The 19,281-nt window shown below is 43.2% G+C and overlaps 1 protein-coding gene across 2 annotated transcripts in view; it reads right to left on the bottom strand.

The window, feature by feature from the left end:
- Window positions 1-346: 346 nt before the first annotated feature.
- ppp2r5d (protein phosphatase 2, regulatory subunit B', delta) overlaps window positions 347-19,281 on the bottom strand; it is a 19,553-nt gene continuing 618 nt past the window's right edge. Inside the window, exons 2-13 of one of the 2 annotated variants that reach the window (XR_003461775.1) lie at window positions 15,038-15,118; window positions 14,478-14,655; window positions 8,683-8,882; window positions 8,442-8,552; window positions 8,052-8,144; window positions 7,431-7,561; window positions 7,283-7,342; window positions 5,652-5,760; window positions 2,297-2,350; window positions 2,015-2,185; window positions 670-997; window positions 347-393 (exon numbers count right to left, since the gene is read on the bottom strand). Coding sequence is in view for 1 of the 2 variants with exons in the window: in XM_027275520.1 (XP_027131321.1) it covers window positions 666-771; window positions 870-997; window positions 2,015-2,185; window positions 2,297-2,350; window positions 5,652-5,760; window positions 7,283-7,342; window positions 7,431-7,561; window positions 8,052-8,144; window positions 8,442-8,552; window positions 8,683-8,882; window positions 14,478-14,655; window positions 15,038-15,118 (1,422 nt within the window). In the remaining variant the exon portion in view is untranslated. Of the gene's footprint in view, window positions 394-665; window positions 998-2,014; window positions 2,186-2,296; window positions 2,351-5,651; window positions 5,761-7,282; window positions 7,343-7,430; window positions 7,562-8,051; window positions 8,145-8,441; window positions 8,553-8,682; window positions 8,883-14,477; window positions 14,656-15,037; window positions 15,119-19,281 lie in introns of those variants that run through there. The other variant, XM_027275520.1, reaches the window with a different exon arrangement.

Raw genomic sequence — 19,281 nt, 5'->3', positions numbered from 1 at the left:
AGAGTACAACATGTACTGCAACAGGTACACACACAGTACACAATCAATACACACAGTCAGGTACCTGAACCCACAATGCATCTCTGATCTGATTAGTAATATCTGAGGCACGCCCCTTATAACCCTATTTACATAAAATACAAACCTCTCCTGTGGGTGGGTCCAGGGCGAAGGGGGTGGAGCTTATATCTCTGAGACAGAAAGCCACACACACACACACCACACACACACACCACACCACACACACACAGAGTTAATGAAATAACATTTACTTTCAATTTAAAATGACACAGGTGAGGCAGAGGGGAGGAGCAGACCTACCTGTGGGTTCTGTCGGGCCAGCCTTCTATCTGTGCCAAACCTCCTCTCTCTCCCTTCAGCTTGTACTTCTCTCTGCAGACACACAGACCTGAGGTCAGTTCTGTCAGTCCTCGGTTAGTCCTCGGGTTGGTTCTGGGGTCTGTTCTGGGGTCAGTTCTGGGGTCTGTTCTGGGGTCTGTTCTGGGGTCTGTTCCGGGGTCGGTTCTGGGGTCTGTTCTGGGGTCTGTTCCGGGGTCGGTTCTGGGGTCTGTTCTGGGGTCTGTTCCGGGGTCGGTTCCGGGGTCGGTTCCGGGGTCGGTTCTGGGGTCGGTTCTGTCTGGATCTGACCAATGGGGCGGCGGCTCTTACTTTTGTTTCTCTGCCTTGTACTGCTGCGTGCAGTCATCAAACAGCTTCTGGTTCATCTCCATGAAGAGCTTCAGAGCGTTGTAAATCAGACCATGGATTGTCCTGAGGACCAGCAGAACCGGGTCAAAGACACACACAGAACCACTGTTTCCTGTTACAGGCATGCTTTAATGTGAAAGGACAGGATGTGAGTGTGTTACTTGTTCCAGTGGCTCTTGGAGTTCTTGTACAGGGCAGGAAACATGATGGGGAGAATCTTGGTGGCGTTGTCGCTAATCAGACTCATGATGTACTCATTGTTCCAGTAATACAGAGCGCGCTCAGCCACCTGCAGTAGACCACGCCTCCCATCATCATCATCATCACAGACCACGCCCCCCCCAGGATGTCATGTATTAAATCAATGTTCCAAATTATTATGCAAAAAACTATTTTTAGTCTTTCAATGAAAGTTTTAATTGTTCTGCTTCCTGTCTGTTCATCAATCTCAGGTTTGGTAATTGGTTTGCCAGCTGAGCCTAATTAACGGGAAACTACCTAAAGGTCCAGTGTGTAAGATCAGGATGAAGAAGACAGGAAAATAATATTCAGAACTGTGTTTTCATGCATATATAATCACCTGAAAATAACAATATTTTTATTTTTGTTGCTTACAAATGACATTCATATCACAGCGGGAGGCTGCCATGTTGAAACACTGCGTTTCTACAGTAGCCCAGAACAGACAAGCTTAAGAAATCAAGTGTTGTTTCTCCTTTATACCAGGAAGGTGGGGGTGATGTGAGGGGACTGCAATGCAGCAATAACACCATTAGATGCAACTCAATTTTACACACTGGACCTTTAAGGAGGTTGTTCCGCAGGGAAAAGAAAGATCGTTCTGTAAAGCATGAAATAGTTCAGTATCAGCAAAATGTATGAAAACACGAATATTTCACATAAAATTGAGCGAGACCGTCGTACTCTGTCCTGGCTGCACATTTCCTGCCATGCTATAAAAAGAAGAACCGTGCCTTCAAATCATTTTCACGAGGTTTTTGCTGCTATGGCATAAAGGCAACAAAAACCCGAGTGAGAACCTGTGGAGCATCTTTTAAAGGAGGGCGGCAGGTTACATCAAACAGCAGCTGTGGGAGGCGAGACACAGGCGGACACAGTACATGGACTCAAAGCGCTCCCGTGTTAATGAGCATCTTTCAACAGTGTAGAGAAATTAAATAAAAAATACTGACTGGCCGTCATACAGACTATATGCAGAATAATCTGGAACACAGTGTGTGATCAGTAAAGGTTTTGTGGTTGAGGTTCAGATCTTGGTTGAGGGTCAGGGTTCTGGTTCTGGTACCTGGAAGTGCGGGCTGGACACACACTTGGCGAGCTGTCTGAAGAGCGGCTCCTGGACTTTTACGAACTCTGACGGCTCGATGACGTCCAGGATCTCCTCCAGCTCGTTCAGGAACATCACCTCCTTCGGACTGTGAGTCTTGGGCCAGAACTTCAGCAGACCCATGATGACCTGTCGGGTCAACACGAAGTCAGACAGACAGGTATGTTACCACGGAAACACAACAGGAGCACCACATTCTGAGCATTGCCATGGAAACAGGAGGGATGTCAGCCAACTCACCGGTTCTGTCAGACTGCTGTCTTTCTCCAAGAACTGGACCACACAGTACGCCAGCTGCAGACAGACAGGTGAGAGACAGACAGGTAAGAGAGAGAGAGAGAGAGACAGGTGACAGAGAGACAGACAGTTACAGACAGACAGTTACAGACAGACAGACAGTTACAGAGAGACAGACAGTTACAGACAGTTACAGACAGACAGGCAGATAGAGACAGACAGTTACAGACAGGCAGACAGACAGTTACAGACAGACAGTTACAGACAGACAGACAGTTACAGATTAGATTAGAAATACTTTATTAATCCCAAACTGGGAAACTGCATTGCAGCATTTCACCCATAGTTACGATATACACCACACTGACGTGAAAATAGAAAAGAACAACCTAGTTAAATAAAAAAACAACTAGGCATATTAAGTAGTAATATAAATTATAGAGTATAAGATGAGACATTAAAAGTAGTAATACAAAATATAAAATTCAAGTATACAAATCAATAAAATATCGGATTCAACCAGCATCAGAATCAGAAATACTTTATTAATCCCCGCAGGGAAGTAGTTTGTTACAGCAGCTCCCAAACGGTCAGTTAGATAGTAAGAAAAACATTCGAACGCCATAGGTTGGATAGTAACATCCTAAGAAAAATCTAGGCATGTACAAATGGGCAGTATGGTGTGTAAAGCGTATGTTGAGGCTGTAAGGAATGAGCAGTGATGGAGCAGCCTGTGGGAGAAGCTGCTCCGCTGTCTGACCACTGTGTGATGGAGACGTTTATCGTCTGATGGAGAACAGTTTATTCAGCGTTCTCTTCTCCACCACGCTCTTCAAAGACTCCAACCTGAGTCGGTGCCGAGCCAGCCTTCCTGATGATGTTATCCAGTCTGTTGGTGTGGCTGGCTCTGGTGCTGCTGCCCCAGCACACAGTCTGATAGAAGATCTCCAACATCTTGCTGCACACGTTGAAGGATCTCAGCTTCCTCAGGAAGCTCATCCCCTTCTTGCACACAGCCTCAGCATTAGATACCCAGTCCAGTCTGTTGCCGACTCCCAGGTACTTGTAATCCTCCACCTCCTCCCCTCTGATCCGTAGTGGCTGTGAAGGCATCTTCCTCCTCCTCCTGAAGTCGATCACCATCTCTCTGGTCTTGCTGACGTTCAGCCTCAGGTGGTTCTGTTCTGACCACTCAAAGTTGTCCATCAGTGTCCTGTACTCCCCCTCCTCTCCCTGTCCCATACACCGACAACAGCCGAGTCATCATAAAACTTCTGCAGGTGACATGACTCAGAGTTGTACTGAAGGTCAGTGGTGTATAAGGTAAAGAGAAAAGGAGAAAGCACAGTTCCCTGTGGAGCTCCTACGTCACTGAGCACCACATCAGACAGGACACTGCCCAGACGGACAAACTGGCTGTCAAGTAGTCAGTAATCCAGGAGATCATCGAGTCGTCGACACCCATCCCCGCAGCTTTTCACCCAGTAGCAGAGGCTGAATGGTGTTGGAGAAATGTGATCCCCACAGTGCCTCCTCCACCATCCAGCTAAACCTGGGTGAGCTAAACCTGCTGGTTTGCTGTATCCAGGCTCCCTGATGCCTGCCTGCCTGTCTTTCTCCTTCTTCCCTGTGATGTGCTTCATCTTGTCCACACATCCCTCATACTGTTCTGCTGGAGTTTGGCCTCCAGCTTCCTCCTGAGTTCATGCTGCACTCTCCGCTGCTCCTCTCTGTCTCCAGACCTGGAAGCTTTCTTGCTGTTCAGAAGTGCCTTCAGGTCGCTGGTGATCCAGGGCTTATTGTTGGAGAAGCAGTGCACGATCCGGGCTGGCATGGTGGTGTCCTCACATAATTTGATGTAGTTTGTGATGCAGTCATTTTATCAATATCCTCCCCATGTGGCTCACAGAGTGCATCAAAGTCAGTCGTCCTGCAGTGCCTCAGCGGCCCCCTAAGTCCACCTCCTCAACGTCCTGGTGACACGGGCTGTCTTCTCACAAAAGGAACATACCTGGGAGTCATCGTGACCAAGTTGTGGTCTGACCTGCCGAGAGGGGGAGGGGCTGTAGCGTCGTATGCCTCTATGGCATTAGCATACAGGAGATCTGGCGTTTTATTGTCTCTGGTGGGGCAGTCAACATACTGGTGAAAGTTATTTAAGGTTTTATCCAGTGAGGCATGATTAAAATCTCCTGTAATGACCATGAATGCATCCGGGTGTTCAGTCTGTAGCTTAGCGGTGGTGGAGCTGATGACTTCACAGGCTGCCGCTGCATCAGCTGACGGGGGGATGTAAACAGCGACAACCATGGTGGACGAGAACTCCCTCGGTAAATAATACGAGCGCATCCCCACAGCCAGCAGTTCAATGTCCGGGGTACAGAGACGTTCCTTCACATTCACATGTCCGGGACTGCACCACCTCTCACCCACATACAGTGCAAGTCTGCCGCCCTTCTTCTTCCGACTTTTAGAAAGGTCTTTACCAAACTGTGATCCGGAACCTCCATGCTGCTGTCCGGGATGTGCGAGTGCAGCCAAGTTTCACTGAAGCAAAAGATGCTGCACTCACGGTACTCCCTCTGGGTCATCACCAGCGCTGCGAGTTCGTCCGTTTAACTCCCCAAAGACCTCACGTTTCCCATAATATTCGCTGGGACCGCTGGTTTATGCCTTTTCTTCTTCTCCCTCCGTTTTATTCCAGATCTGCAATCCCGGCGTCTCCTCTGTAGCTCCTCCGGGACCACAGGTCTGTCTCCGGGGAACAGCACAGGCCTACACAGCGCAATCAGCTGTTCACGTGCGTAAACAATGCCGTTACTCGTTTCAGCCAGGTTCTCTGTTACAAAGAGTAAAAAACAAAAGAACGCGGAGAAGGGTAACACAATTTTTATGTACAGGTTGTAGGTGTTCTGAAAAAAAGAACAAAAAACTAACTATCAAATAAACAAAGTTTAAAAAACACTACGGGAGCTGTGTCTGCAAGCAACCACCTGGAGCGGCGCCATCTCTAGAAAGACAGACAGTTACAGACAGACAGTGACAGAGACGGACAGACAGACAGTGACAGAGACGGACAGACAGACAGTTACAGACAGACAGTGACAGACAGTTACAGACAGTTACAGGCAGACAGTGACAGAGACGGACGGACAGACAGACAGTTATAGTTACAGACAGACAGTTACAGGCAGACAGTGACAGAGACGGACAGACAGACAGTTACAGGCAGACAGTTACAGGCAGACAGTGACAGAGACGGACAGACAGACGGACAGACAGACAGTTACAGGCAGACAGTGACAGAGACGGACAGACAGACAGTTATAGTTACAGACAGACAGTGACAGACAGGTACCTGGGGGTGGTAGACACTCAGACTCTTGACTTTGTGAAGCGGCAGCAGAACTCGGATCAGAAACATTTTGTGTTCTTCTTTCAGAGGGAGAGCGAAGCCGTTGATGATACTGAGACAGAACAGAACCAAAACCTGTCAGATCCAGACAAACCAGAACCACTAAAGCAGGTGATAATAATAATAACTAGAACATTTCTAAAGAAATTTTGAGTGTGCCTGACTCTGGCCCCGTCGCCCCCATACATTATTACTGACACTGCTCAGCAAATTCATACATTTGAATGGACTCTTATTTTTAAAGATTTTTGTCTTGTGTGTGTGTTTCTGTGGCCGTCATTCAAACTGTAATATTGACAGTCATTGTTATTATACAGAGAGTTCAATAAAGTGAATCACAGTCAGGCCTGGGAGTGGCAGGGGCAGGCTTTAGTTGCCAAGCAACCAGGGCTAGGTGGAGCAGAGCAGTCAACTGCAACAGCTCCTGTGACATGACACCACTGAGAGAGAGAGAAACGTCTGAAAGTACCAAACCGTAGATTCTATCATTGAACCGGTTTCACTGTGAGCATCCTGAGTTCTTCCTGAACGTCTACATATATATTTTATGTGGCTAAAGTTAAGAGATGGGACTTTTAGAGCGATGGAAAAAACTGGTACCTCTGCTTTCGTCCAAAAATGTTCCCCCCTCTTTAACATGGCGGTCTTTGAGGCTTGGATGGGTGTTACTGCCGCATCTTTGTGTCCCACGCCAAAACCATAAGTGTGACAGTTTCAGCAGTGTTATCACAAGTTTTTAGGTAGAAATTATTTCTGTAGAGTGAAATTTGTAGCCTCGAAAGCAGTTTTTAATTCATTTTTTGACAGTTTTTTTCTCTCCCTCTCCACTCTAGTGATGATGTCACTAACTGTAGCTCGCGAACATTCTACCAATACATACCCATTCATTTTTTGGCAATTTATCGGCAAACTGTTTGGTGAAACGCTTAGAAAAGTCATAGAGCACGATTCCTGGCCGAGCCGGTCGTTCTGCTACCTTTTTTGTGTATGTGCGACAAAAACTGCGGGAAGAGTAGCGAGCCAAAAAAACGGCGTAAGAATAATAAAATTAAGTATGGGGAATGGGGAATAATAGATAGTGTGCTCTTTCTTTGAAAAAGCACACAATCTATTATTCCCCATACTTAATTTTATTATTATTGAGTGTACCTGAAAGAGCACACTATATATTATAATTCTTACGTTTCTTCAATGTTTTTTTCGGTTTGCTTCTCCTTCAACATGATTGTATGCTATGACTTTCAAAATAAGAGTCCCTTCAAAATAAAAGACTTTGTAAAACTCTCAACTCGTTAACAGACACAAGACTACACAAGCACACACACACACACAGACACACACACACAGACAAGACAAAAGTCTTTCAAAAAAAAAGAGTCCCTTCAAAATCAGAAACCCATTAAAAAGGCAATGATGACACAGCTTTTTGTATTAATACTGAATTTCTGAGCAGTGTCAGTAATAATGTATGGGGGCGACGGGGCCAGAGTCAGGCACACTCAAAATTACTTTAGAATATTTTCTAGTATATAGTGTGCTCTTTCACTTTCACTCAATGACGGTACTTGTGTTACCTCCCCAGGATCTCCAGCAGCTCAGCAATGCCGTTGTGATGTTCAGTCTCGTAGATAAATCTGTAGAAAGGACACAGAGTTTAATCTATGTGTAATGCACTGCAGGTCATGTGATGACTGTAAACCAATCATGAGTCCTCGTTCTGACCTGTAGAAGATATTGTTGATCTGTCGGCGGATGTAAGCGCGAAGGCCGAGAAACTTCCCGTAGATCCGGTGCAGGATGGTCTTTAGGAAGTCTCGTTCCCTCGGGTCCTCGCTGTCAAACAGCTCAAGAAGCTTCAAGAGACAGGAAGTCAACATGCTTCATCAACATGCTCCAACAACACGCTTCATCAACATATTTTAACAACATGCTCCAACAACACGCTTCATCAACATATTTTAACAACATGCTCCAACAATATGCCTTATCAACATGCTCCAACAACACACTTCATTAGCACGCTCCAACAACACACTTCATCAACATGTTTTAACACCATGCTTCAACAACACGCTTCATCAACACGTTCCAACAGCACGCTTTATCAACATGTTTTAACAATACTTTCATCAACATGTTTTAACAATACGCTTCAACAAAGAGACAGGAAGTCATCAACCCGTTTCAGCAAAGAGACAGGAAGTCATCAACATGCTTCAACAGCACACTTCAACAAAGAGACAGTAAGTCGTTAACACGACATGAAGTCATCAACATGCTTCAGTCATCACATTTGAACACGTCACAGACACATTTGAACACATCACAGACATGTTATCTTACCGACATTACAAACTTTTGGTCGATGTATTTTTTGGCGATATTTGGTTGGAAGTCTGGAGACTCGAGGAAGCGAAGAAAGAACTCGTAGACCAGCTGTGGAGAGAAACACGTCATGAACAAGTGTTTCTGCTCTGCAGTGTAATGTCACAGTGTCCTACAGAACACCTGTACAGGTGAACCACCAGAGCATCCTTCAAAGTGGATGTGATTTTAATCACAGCGAGCCAAGGATTCATCCTTGTGGAACACCTTTTAACCACACCGTCAACACTTTTTAACTACACCTGTGGGTCACCTTGGTTTTCTCTTCAAACTATGTGAGCTGGGAAATGTAGTTTAACTCAATATGTTTCATTCTGTCTGTCATAAACTACAAAAATAAATGTGTACCTGCAGGTGAGGCCAGGCAGCCTCCAGCGTCGGTTCGTCCTCCTCAGGATCAAACTCGGCTCCAGTCGGGTTGGAGGACGGAGGAAGAGTCCGGAACAAGTTCACTGAGAACTGAACACACAACACGTGTCTCAACATGTGGCTTAATTTCCAACAAGTCATACAAAGGTGTGTGTGTTCTTATCCGTTACTTCCTGTTTCAGGGTTAACACATTATATAAATGTGTGTATGTGTTCTCACCATGAGGACGGCCTCGGGGTAGATGGACTCGGTCACCACGTCACTGTTGTGTGTGATGTACTCGACCATCTCATTGAGTCCGGCTCTCTTCACCTCTTTGTACTTCAGGTCGCTGAGTGGATCGCTGACAAAGTCAAACAGCACGCAGCACTGACGGAGCTTCTGGACAAACAACTCCTCACGCTCCATGAGGGGGGCATCTTAGGAGGAGGAGAAGGAAGAGGAGGAGGAGGTGGTTAAGTCTATAGACAAAGACTGTTGATGGACTGATATACGTTCTGCAGTTTCACTTCATTTAAGACGCAGATGTGTTCAGTAAAGGCAGCTGTGACTACATCTTCAACCAATACTGTGCCTGACTAGGCACAACCCTGAGAGAGAGAGAGAGACAGAGAGAGAGAGTCCCCCGTTTAGACCTATGGCAGCATAACTAACTACTAACAGCACTAACTATAAGCTCTATCAAAAAGGAAAGTCTTAGGTCTACTCTTAAAGGTGTTGACCGTGTAGTTGAGCCAGGTAGTTGTTCCACAGAAGAGGAGCCTGATAGCTGAAAGCTCTGGCTCCCAATCTACTTTTGGAAACTATAGGAACCACAAGGAACCACAAGGAACCACAAGGAACCCAGCGTCCTGAGAGCGCAGTGTTCTAGAGGGGTAGTAAGGTACTATGAGCTCTTTTAGATATGATGGTGCCTGACCATGAAGAGCTTTGTAAGTAAGGAGAAGAATTTTAAATTCTATTCTAGATTTAATAGGTAGCCAATGCAAGGAAGCCAAAATGGGAGAGATGTGATCTCTGATCTTGGTTCCTGTCAGAACACGTGCAGCAGCATTCTGAATTAACTGCAAAGTTCTAAGAGACTTATTGGAGCAGCCTGATAACAAAGAGTTACAATAGTCCAGCCTTGAAGTAACAAATGCGTGGACTAGTTTTTCTGCATCCGCCTGAGAGACAATGCGTCTGATTTTAGCGATGTTACGTAAGTGGAAGAATGCAGTCCTCGAAATTTGTTTTATGTGGACGTTAAAGGACAAATCCTGATCAAAAACAACTCCAAGATTCTTTACAGTGGAGCTGGAGGCCAGGGTGATCCCATCTAAAGTAACTAAGTCTCTAGAAAGAGAGTTTCTGAGGTGTTTGGGTCCAATTACAAGAACTTCAGTTTTGTCTGAATTTAACATCAAAAAATTGTAGGTCATCCAACTTTTTATATCCTTAAGGCATGCTTGGAGTTTAGTTAACTGATTGGTTGCATCAGGCTTGATCGATAAATATAATTGGGTGTCGTCAGCATAACAATGAAAATTGATAGAGTGATTCCTAATAATGTTCCCTAAAGGAAGCATATATAAACTGAATAGAAGTGGTCCAAGTACAGAACCTTGTGGGACTCCATGACAAACTTTGGTCTGCATGGAGGATTCATCATTGACGTGAACAAACTGAGATCGATCTAAAAAATACGATTTAAACCAGCTTAGGGCGGTTCCTTTGATGCCAATTTGATGTTCCAGTCTCTGTAAAAGAATTTGATGGTCAATGGTGTCAAATGCAGCACTAAGATCTAACAGGACAAGTACAGAGATGAGTCCTTTGTCTGATGCCATTAGGAGGTCATTTGTAACTTTGACTAATGCGGTCTCTGTGCTATGATGCACTCTAAATCCTGACTGAAAATCCTCAAATAGACTATTGTTATGGAGAAAGTCACACAGCTGATTAGCTACAGCTTTCTCAAGTATCTTAGACAGAAAGGGAAGGTTTGATATCGGTCTGTAGTTGGCTAAGACCTCTGGGTCTAGAGTGGGCTTTTTAAGAAGAGGTTTAATTACAGCTACCTTAAAGGACTGTGGTACATATCCTGATAATAAAGACAGATTAATCGTATCCAATAAAGAATGACTAACTAGAGGTAAAACATCCTTGAGCAGCCTGGTTGGGATGGGGTCTAAGAGACAGGTTGACGGCTTAGCTGCAGAAATGATTAAAGTTATTTGATGAAGGTCGATGGGAGAAAAACAGTCTAAATACATATCAGGTTTTACAGCTGTTTCCAAACTTGCTGTATCAGAATGCAGATCAATGCCTGTTGAGGGCAAGAGGTGATGGATTTTGTCTCTAATAGTTATAATTTTATCATTAAAGAAGCTCATGAAGTCATTGCTACTTAGACCTAAAGGAATAGATGGCTCAGTAGAGCTTGCTTTAAGTTACGAGTCTGCTGGCTATACCATGGTGCTAACCTCTTTTGTTTAATTGTCTTCTTTTTCAGAGGTGCAATAGAGTCTAGAGTTGTCCGTAATGAGCCTGTAATACTATCAACAAGATGATCTATTTGTGAGGGGCTAAAGGAAGCAGACAAGTCCTCTGTTACATTGAGTCATGGCACTGAATTCAATGCTGAAGGAATCACTTCCTTAAATTTGGCTACAGCACTATCAGATAAACATCTGCTGTAGGAGTTTCTGCACAAAGGCTTATAGTCCAATAACATGAACTCAAAGGTTATTAAAAATGGTCAGACTTAGATTATCAATTCCGATGTCATATGAGAGAACAAGATCAAGAGTGTGGTTCAGACAATAAGTCGGTTTATTTACACTCAGAAGCCAATTGAATCTAATAAAGAGATAAACGCAGTACTAAGACTATCATTGTGGTTGTCCACATGAATGTTAAAATCACCTACAATAATTACTTTCTGTTTTAAGGATCAAGCCTGATGCAAATTCTGTAAGGACCTGGAACTCGATATACTGTAACTAATAAAATTGGCTGCAATGTTTTCTAGGTTGGGTTAATGAGGCTAAGAACAAGACTTTCAAATGAATTATAATGTAGTTTAGGATTTATTAATAGACTTGAGTGGCTCCAACTCCAACCACCTCGACCAGTACTTCGAGGAATATGAGTATTACAATGACTGGGAGGAGTGGATTTATTTAAGCTAACATATTCATCCTCCTCCAGCCAGGTTACGAAGTCTGACATCGTTTTGGCGTATTCACACACCGATGACACATTATTTTTAGTGACCTCCGATTGGCGTAACCGGGTGTCATTACCGCCGCCGTGAATAACAATCTTACTATATCTACATTTAATCTTAGCCAGCAGTTTTAAATAAGACTCGATGTCGCCCGCTCTGGCCCCTGGGATGCATTTAACTATGGCCCCCGGTGTCGTTAACTTCACGTTTCGTACTATGGAGCTGCCAGTGACCAGAGTTGGCATCTCAGCGGGTGTGTCGCTGAGTGGGGAGCAGTTGGTGGTGTACCGTGGGCCTCAGCTTGGAGCTATGCCTCCTTCGGACAGTCACCTAGCCTCCCGGCTCATTGTTGTTGTTAATGTTGTTTTTGTTATTGTTGTCATTGTTGATGTTGTCATTGTTGATGTTGTCATTGTTAATGCTGTTATTGTTGATGTTGTCATTGTTAATGCTGTCATTGTTGATGTTTTTATTGTTGATGTTTTCATTGTTAACGCTGTCACTGTTGACGTTGTCATTGTTGATGTTTTCATTGTTAACGCTGTCATTGTTGATGTTATTGTTGATGTTTTCATTGTTGATGTTGTCATTGTTGACGTTGTTATTGTTGACGTTGTTATTGTTGACGCTGTCATTGTTGATGTTTTCATTGTTGATGTTGTCATTGTTGATGTTGTTATTGTTGATGTTTTCATTGTTAACGCTGTCATTGTTGATGTTATTGTTGATGTTTTCATTGTTAACGCTGTCATTGTTGATGTTATTGTTGATGTTTTCATTGTTGATGTTGTCATTGTTGACGTTGTTATTGTTGACGTTGTTATTGTTGACGCTGTCATTGTTGATGTTTTCATTGTTGATGTTGTCATTGTTGATGTTGTTATTGTTGATGTTTTCATTGTTAACGCTGTCATTGTTGATGTTTTCATTGTTGATGTTGTCATTGTTGATGTTGTTATCGTCGATGTTGTTATTGTTGATGTTGTTATTGTTGATGTTTTCATTGTTAACGCTGTCATTGTTGATGTTGTCATTGTTGATGCTGTTATCGTTGATGTTTTCATTGTTGATGCTGTTATTGTTGATGTTGTCATTGTTGACGTTGTCATTGTCAATGCTGTTATTGTTGATGTTGTCATTGTTGATGTTTTCATTGTTAATGCTGTTATTGTTGATGTTGTCATTGTTAACGCTGTCATTGTTGATGTTGTTATTGTTGATGTTTTCATTGATAATGCTGTTATTGTTGATGTTGTTATTGTTGATGTTTTCATTGTTAACGCTGTCATTCTTGATGTTGTTATTGTTGATGTTTTCATTGTTAATGCTGTTATTGTTGACGTTGTTATTGTTGATGTTTTCATTGTTAACGCTGTCATTCTTGATGTTGTTATTGTTGATGTTTTCATTGTTAATGCTGTTATTGTTGACGTTGTTATTGTTGATGTTTTCATTGTTAACGCTGTCATTGTTGATGTTTTCATTGTTGATGTTGTCATTGTTGATGTTGTTATTGTTGACGTTGTTATTGTTGATGTTTTCATTGTTAACGCTGTCATTGTTGATGTTGTCATTGTTGATGTTGTCATTGTTGACGTTATTGTTGACGTTGTCATTGTTGATGTTGTCATTGTTGATGTTGTCATTGTTGATGCTGTCATTGTTGATGTTGTCATTGTTGATGTTGTCATTGTTGATGTTGTTATTGTTGACGCTGTCATTGTTGATGTTGTCATTGTTGATGTTGTCATTGTTGATGTTGTCATTGTTGATGTTGTCATTGTTGATGTTGTCATTGTTGATGTTGTCATTGTTGATGTTGTCATTGTTGATGTTGTCATTGTTGATGTTGTCATTGTTGACGTTATTGTTGACGTTGTCATTGTTGACGCTGTCATTGTTGATGTTTTCATTGTTGATGTTGTCATTGTTGATGTTGTCATTGTTGATGTTGTCATTGTTGATGTTGTTATTGTTGACGTTGTTATTGTTGATGTTTTCATTGTTAACGCTGTCATTGTTGATGTTGTCATTGTTGATGTTGTTATTGTTGATGTTTTCATTGTTGATGCTGTTATTGTTGATGTTTTCATTGTTAATGCTGTTATTGTTGATGTTGTCATTGTTGATGTTGTCATTGTTGATGTTTTCATTGTTAATGCTGTTATTGTTGATGTTGTCATTGTTGATGTTGTTATTGTTGATGTTTTCATTGTTAATGCTGTTATTGTTGATGTTGTCATTGTTGATGTTGTCATTGTTGATGTTTTCATTGTTAATGCTGTTATTGTTGATGTTGTCATTGTTGATGTTGTCATTGTTGATGTTTTCATTGTTAATGCTGTTATTGTTGATGTTGTTATTGTTAATGCTGTTATTGTTGATGTTTTCATTGTTAACGCTGTCATTCTTGATGTTGTTATTGTTGATGTTTTCATTGTTAATGCTGTTATTGTTGATGTTTTAATTGTTAACGCTGTCATTGTTGATGTTATTGGCATAGTTGTAGAAGTTTTCATTTTTATTGTCATTTTCATTGTTGTCAATGTCAATGTTATCATTATTATCATTTTGCGTGGTTGTTTTCTTTGTTGACAGTTTATAATACAAACTGTTTGTAATTAATAAATAAATCTTCTAATCATTGACCATATTTGGTCAAATGTTCACTCTAAATATACATGTCTGTGCCGAGTAAATGTCTGATTAGTGTAGTGTAACATTGGTGTACCGATGTGACCGTTTGTGATGGCGTTACAGTTGTTTATGGAGTTGCCATTGGTTATGGCATTGCCATGGTTACCTTTGAGCGCTGGTAGTTTCTGCAGCTCTCTGTTCTTGGTCAGGCTGAAGCGGGACGAGCTCTGGCGGCGCTCCTTCTTCACCAACTGAGGACCTCCAGAGTATTTGATCTTATTGAGCTGAGTGGGAGGAGGCGTGCTGTTACTGGGACGCTTACTGCCACTCTGCTGCTGCTGGGACTGAACACACACACACACACACACACACAGGTTAGGACAGCTGGGCATGCTGGGAGCTGTAGTTCTTTGGTTTGTAGCTGCTAATAAGCTTGTTTTTAAACTTGCTTGAAACTGTGATTAGTCTGATCAGTCTGACCTGTGACCCGTCCTGTCTGGACTCTGTAACCTGCTCCTGCAGGTTCAGGTGTTCAGCCGCAAGCAGGTAAACTACACCTGAACCTGATCACCTGCTCCTCATTAACAGTCTGAGTGGAAAATTAGATCAGCATCAGGACCAGAGGCAGAGCCCGGTCCAGTCAGGACCAGGACCACAGGCTGAGCCCGTCCTGTGACAGTGAACGCCTCGCCATGCCTATGTCCAGTCAGATGTTTTCAGACTCACCTCGTCGGCGTTCTCCGCAGCAACGTCTTTCCCTCCGCTGTTACTGTTCTTCATGTTGCTTTTGGCAGATTTGGTCGTTTCCTGTTGAGACACAAGAAGAGTTTAAACAACGTTTAATAAAAGTTTTTTTATGTTTCAGGAGAAGCTGCTGCTGATCATGTCACACACTGACACGTTAGCAGTCCTGCAGCTAACTTTTAATCTTAAGACTAGTTTTAGGATCAGTCTGCAGACTGTTTTTAGCAGTGCTCTTAGCTAAATTAACGGTGCTGTTAGCTCAGTTAGCGGTGCCGTCAACTCAGTTAGCGGTGCCGTCAGCTCAGTTATCAGTATTGTTAGCTCAGTTAGCGGTGCCGTTAGCTCAGTTAGCGGTGCCGTCAGCTCAGTTATCAGTAGCTCAGTTAGCAGTATTGTTAGCCCTGTTAGCAGTATTGTTAGCCCTGTTAGCAGTATTGTTAGCCCTGTTAGCAGTATTGTTAGCCCTGTTAGCAGTATTGTTAGCTCAGTTAGCGGTGCCGTTAGCTCAGTTAGCGGTGCCGTCAGCTCAGTTATCAGTAGCTCAGTTAGCAGTATTGTTAGCCCTGTTAGCAGTATTGTTAGCTCAGTTAGCAGTATTGTTAGCCCTGTTAGCAGTATTGTTAGCCCTGTTAGCAGTATTGTTGGCTCAGTTAGCAGTATTGTTAGCGCCCGTTCGCAGTTGTTAGCTATTGCAGTGTTGTTAGCTCAGTTAGCATGTTAGTTTAGCCTGTTAGCATTTACTGTTAGCGTTCAGTTACGTTACAGTATGTTACCCGCGTGCGTTAGCCTTAGAGTGTGTCTTCATTTAGCTCAGTTAGCAGTGTTGTTAGCCCTGTTAACAGTATTGTTAGCTCAGTTAGCAGTATTGTTAGCTCAGTTAGCAGTATTGTTAGCCCTGTTAACAGTATTGTTAACCCTGTTAGCAGTATTGTTAGCTCAGTTAACAGTGTTGTTAGCCCTGTTAACAGTATTGTTAGCTCAGTTAGCAGTATTGTTAGCCCCTGTTAGCCGTTCAGATTGTTAGCCCTGTAGCACGTATTGTTAGCTCAGTTAGCAGTATTGTTAGCCCTCGTTTAGCAGTATTGTTAGCTCAGTTAGCAGTATGTTAGCCCTGTTAGCAGTATTTGTTAGCCTTTAACGTATTGTTAGCTCAGTTAAGCATGTATTGTTAGCCCTGTTAGCGTATTGTTAGCCCTGTTAGCAGTATTGTTAGCCCTGTTTGTTAGCAGTATTGTAGCTCAGTTAGCTGTTTTAGCCCTGTTAAGCAGTATTTTAGCTCAGTTATCAGTATGTGAGCCTGTTAGCAGTATTGTTAGCTCAGTTATCAGTATTGTTAGCCCTGACAGTATTGTTAGCTCAGTTAGCAGTATTGTTAGCCCTGTTACAGTATTGTTAGCTCAGTTACAGGATTGTTAGCTTCAGTTAGCAGTCTTGTTAGCCTGTTAGCAGTATTGTTAGCCTCCGTTAGCAGTATTGTTAGCCCTGTTAGCAGTATTGTTAGCCCTGTTAGCAGTATTGTTAGCTCAGTACAGTATTGTTGCCTCATTGTTAGCAGTATGTTAGGCCCGTTAAGTATTGTTAGCTCAGTTAGCAGTATTGTTAGCCCGTAGCAGTATGTTAGCTCAGTTAGCAGTATTGTTACCCTGTTAGCAGTTTGTTAGCCCTGTTAAGTATTGTTAGCTCAGTTAACGTATTGTTACCCAGTTAACATATTGTTAGCCCTGTTAGCAGTATTGTTAGCCTCAGTTAGCAGTATTGTTAGCTCAGTTAGCATTGTTAGCTCAGCTTAGCAGTATTGTTAACCCTGTTAGCAGTATTGTTAGCCCTGTTAGCAGTATTGTTAGCTCAGTTAGCTGTATTGTTAGCTCAGTTAGCAGTATTGTTAGCTCAGTTAGCAGTATTGTTAGCCCAGTTAGCAGTATTGTTAGCCCTGTTAACAGTATTGTTAGCTCAGTTAGCAGTATTGTTAGCCCTGTTAGCAGTATTGTTAGCTCAGTTAGCAGTATTGTTAGCCCTGTTAGCAGTATTGTTAGCCCTGTTAGCGTATTGTTAGCTCAGTTAGCAATATTGTTAGCATTTTTAGCAGTATTGTTAGCCTGTTAGCAGTATGTAGCTCAGTTACAGTATTGTTAGCTCAGTTAGCAGTATTGTTAGCCTGTTAGCAGTATGTTAGCCCTGTTAGCAGTATTGTTCCTCAGTTAGCAGTATTGTTAGCCCTGTTAGCAGTATTGTTAGCTCAGTTAACAGTATTGTTAGCTCAGTTAGCAGTATTGTTAGCCCTGTTAGCAGTATTGTTAGCCCTGTTAGCAGTATGTAGCCCTGTTAGCCGTATTGTTAGCCCGTGTAACAGTATTGTTAGCCTCAGTTATCAGTATTGTTAGCCCTGTTAACAGTATTGTTAGCTCAGTTAGCAGATTGTTTAAGCCCATGTTAAGCAGTATTGTTAGCTCAGTTAGAACAGTATTGTTAGCTCAGTTAGCAGTATTGTTAGCTCTGTTACAGTTTGTTAGCCCTTTAGCAGTAGTGTTGTAGCTCAGTTAGCAGTATTGTTTAGCCCTGTTAGCAGTATTGTTAGCCCTGTTAGCAGTATTGTTAGCCTGTTAGCAGTATTGTTAGCCCTGTTAGCAGTATGTTAGCTCAGTTAGCAGTATTGTTTTATTAGCCCTGTTAACCATGTCCTGTTAGCCCTGTTAGCCAGATTGTTAGCTCCAGTTAACAGTTTATTGTTAGCCCGGTTAGCAGTATTGTTAGCCCTGTTAGCAGTATTGTGTAGCCTCAGTTAGCAGTATTGTTAGCCCTGTTAGCAGTATGTTAGCTCATTGTTCGTAGCAGTATTGTTAGCTTCCGTTAGCAGTATTGTTAGCCCTGTTAGCAGTATTGTTAGCCTGTTAGAGTATTGTTAGCCCTTAGCAGTTTGTTGCCCTGTACAGTATTTAGCTCAGTTATCAGTATTGTTAGCCCTGTTACAGTATGTTAGCCGTTAGCAGTATTGTTACCCTGTTACAGTAACTGTTAGCTAGTTACAGTATTGTTAGCTCCAGTTACAGTATTGTTAGCCGTTAGCAGTATTGTTAGCCTGTTACAGTATTGTTAGCCCTGTTAAGCAGTATTGTTAGTCAGCTCAGTTAGCAGTTTGTTAGCCCTGTTAGCAGTATTGTTAGCCCTGTTAGCAGTATTGTTAGGCCCGTTGTTAGCAGTATTGTTAGCCCTGTTAGCCGTATCTGTTTAGCTCGTTAGCAGTATTGTTAGCCCTGTTATACAGTAGCTTGTTAGCCCTGTTAGCAGTATTGTTAGCTCGTTAGCATATTGTTAGCCCTGTAGCGATGTTATTGTCCAGATTGTTAGCCCTGTAGCAGTATTGTTAGCTCGACCCGGCTCCACACCAACATTAAATTATCCAAGTTTAAAACAGCTGATCGATGATTCAACTATCACCACGTCATCAGTCAGCATTAAGCTTTACCTTCAGTTAGCATGACATCATCCACCCGCTGTCACATGACTTTAATGTCTGTCTCCATGACAACTGACAAAACATCCACCAACAGACTGAAAGCTCCAGGCAGAGTCAGTAAGGAGCCACTGAGTGACGCTCCGGCCTGACCTGCTCAGTTAGCATCAGTTCATTTATAATAATCAATGGAAATAATCAATCAACAGGATCAATGACATTAATCTGTTCATTAATCTAGTTAACATGTAAACCGTCATATGTTACTGAGTCACCGCCAGTCCGAGCAGCTTTCTATCCGAGCTCAGGCTACTTTCCCCGGCATGATGACTGGAGTGCAGGCGGGGATCCTGCTCACTTCCCCGGCTAGTTAGTGAGGATGCTCCGTGACAGCTAGCGTCTGTTTAGCTGTCACCCCCCGCGCTAACACACACCCCGCTAACACCCGGCCCCGCTAACACAGCTCACGGCCCGCTGACACAGCTCACGGCCCCGCTGACACAGCTCACGGCCCCGCTCGACAAACAGCTACCGCTCACCTCGCACACAGCTCACACCCCACACAGCTCACGGCCCCGCTAACACAGCTCACCTCCCCGCTAACACACTCGCTCACGCCCGCTAACACAGCCACCGCCCCGCTAAACCAGCTCACGGCCCCGCTAAAACAGCTCACCGCCCGCTAACACAGCTCACGGCCCCGCTACACAGCTCCACCTCCCCGCTAACACAGACAGGCTCACCTCCCCCGCTAACACAGCTCACGGCCCCGCTA

The sequence above is a fragment of the Larimichthys crocea genome, unplaced genomic scaffold, assembly GCF_000972845.2.
Source record: "Larimichthys crocea isolate SSNF unplaced genomic scaffold, L_crocea_2.0 scaffold143, whole genome shotgun sequence".
Classification (NCBI taxonomy): Eukaryota; Metazoa; Chordata; class Actinopteri; family Sciaenidae; genus Larimichthys; species Larimichthys crocea.
Note: the sequence above shows the minus strand (reverse complement) of the source record. Positions and strands in the feature narration are given on the sequence as shown.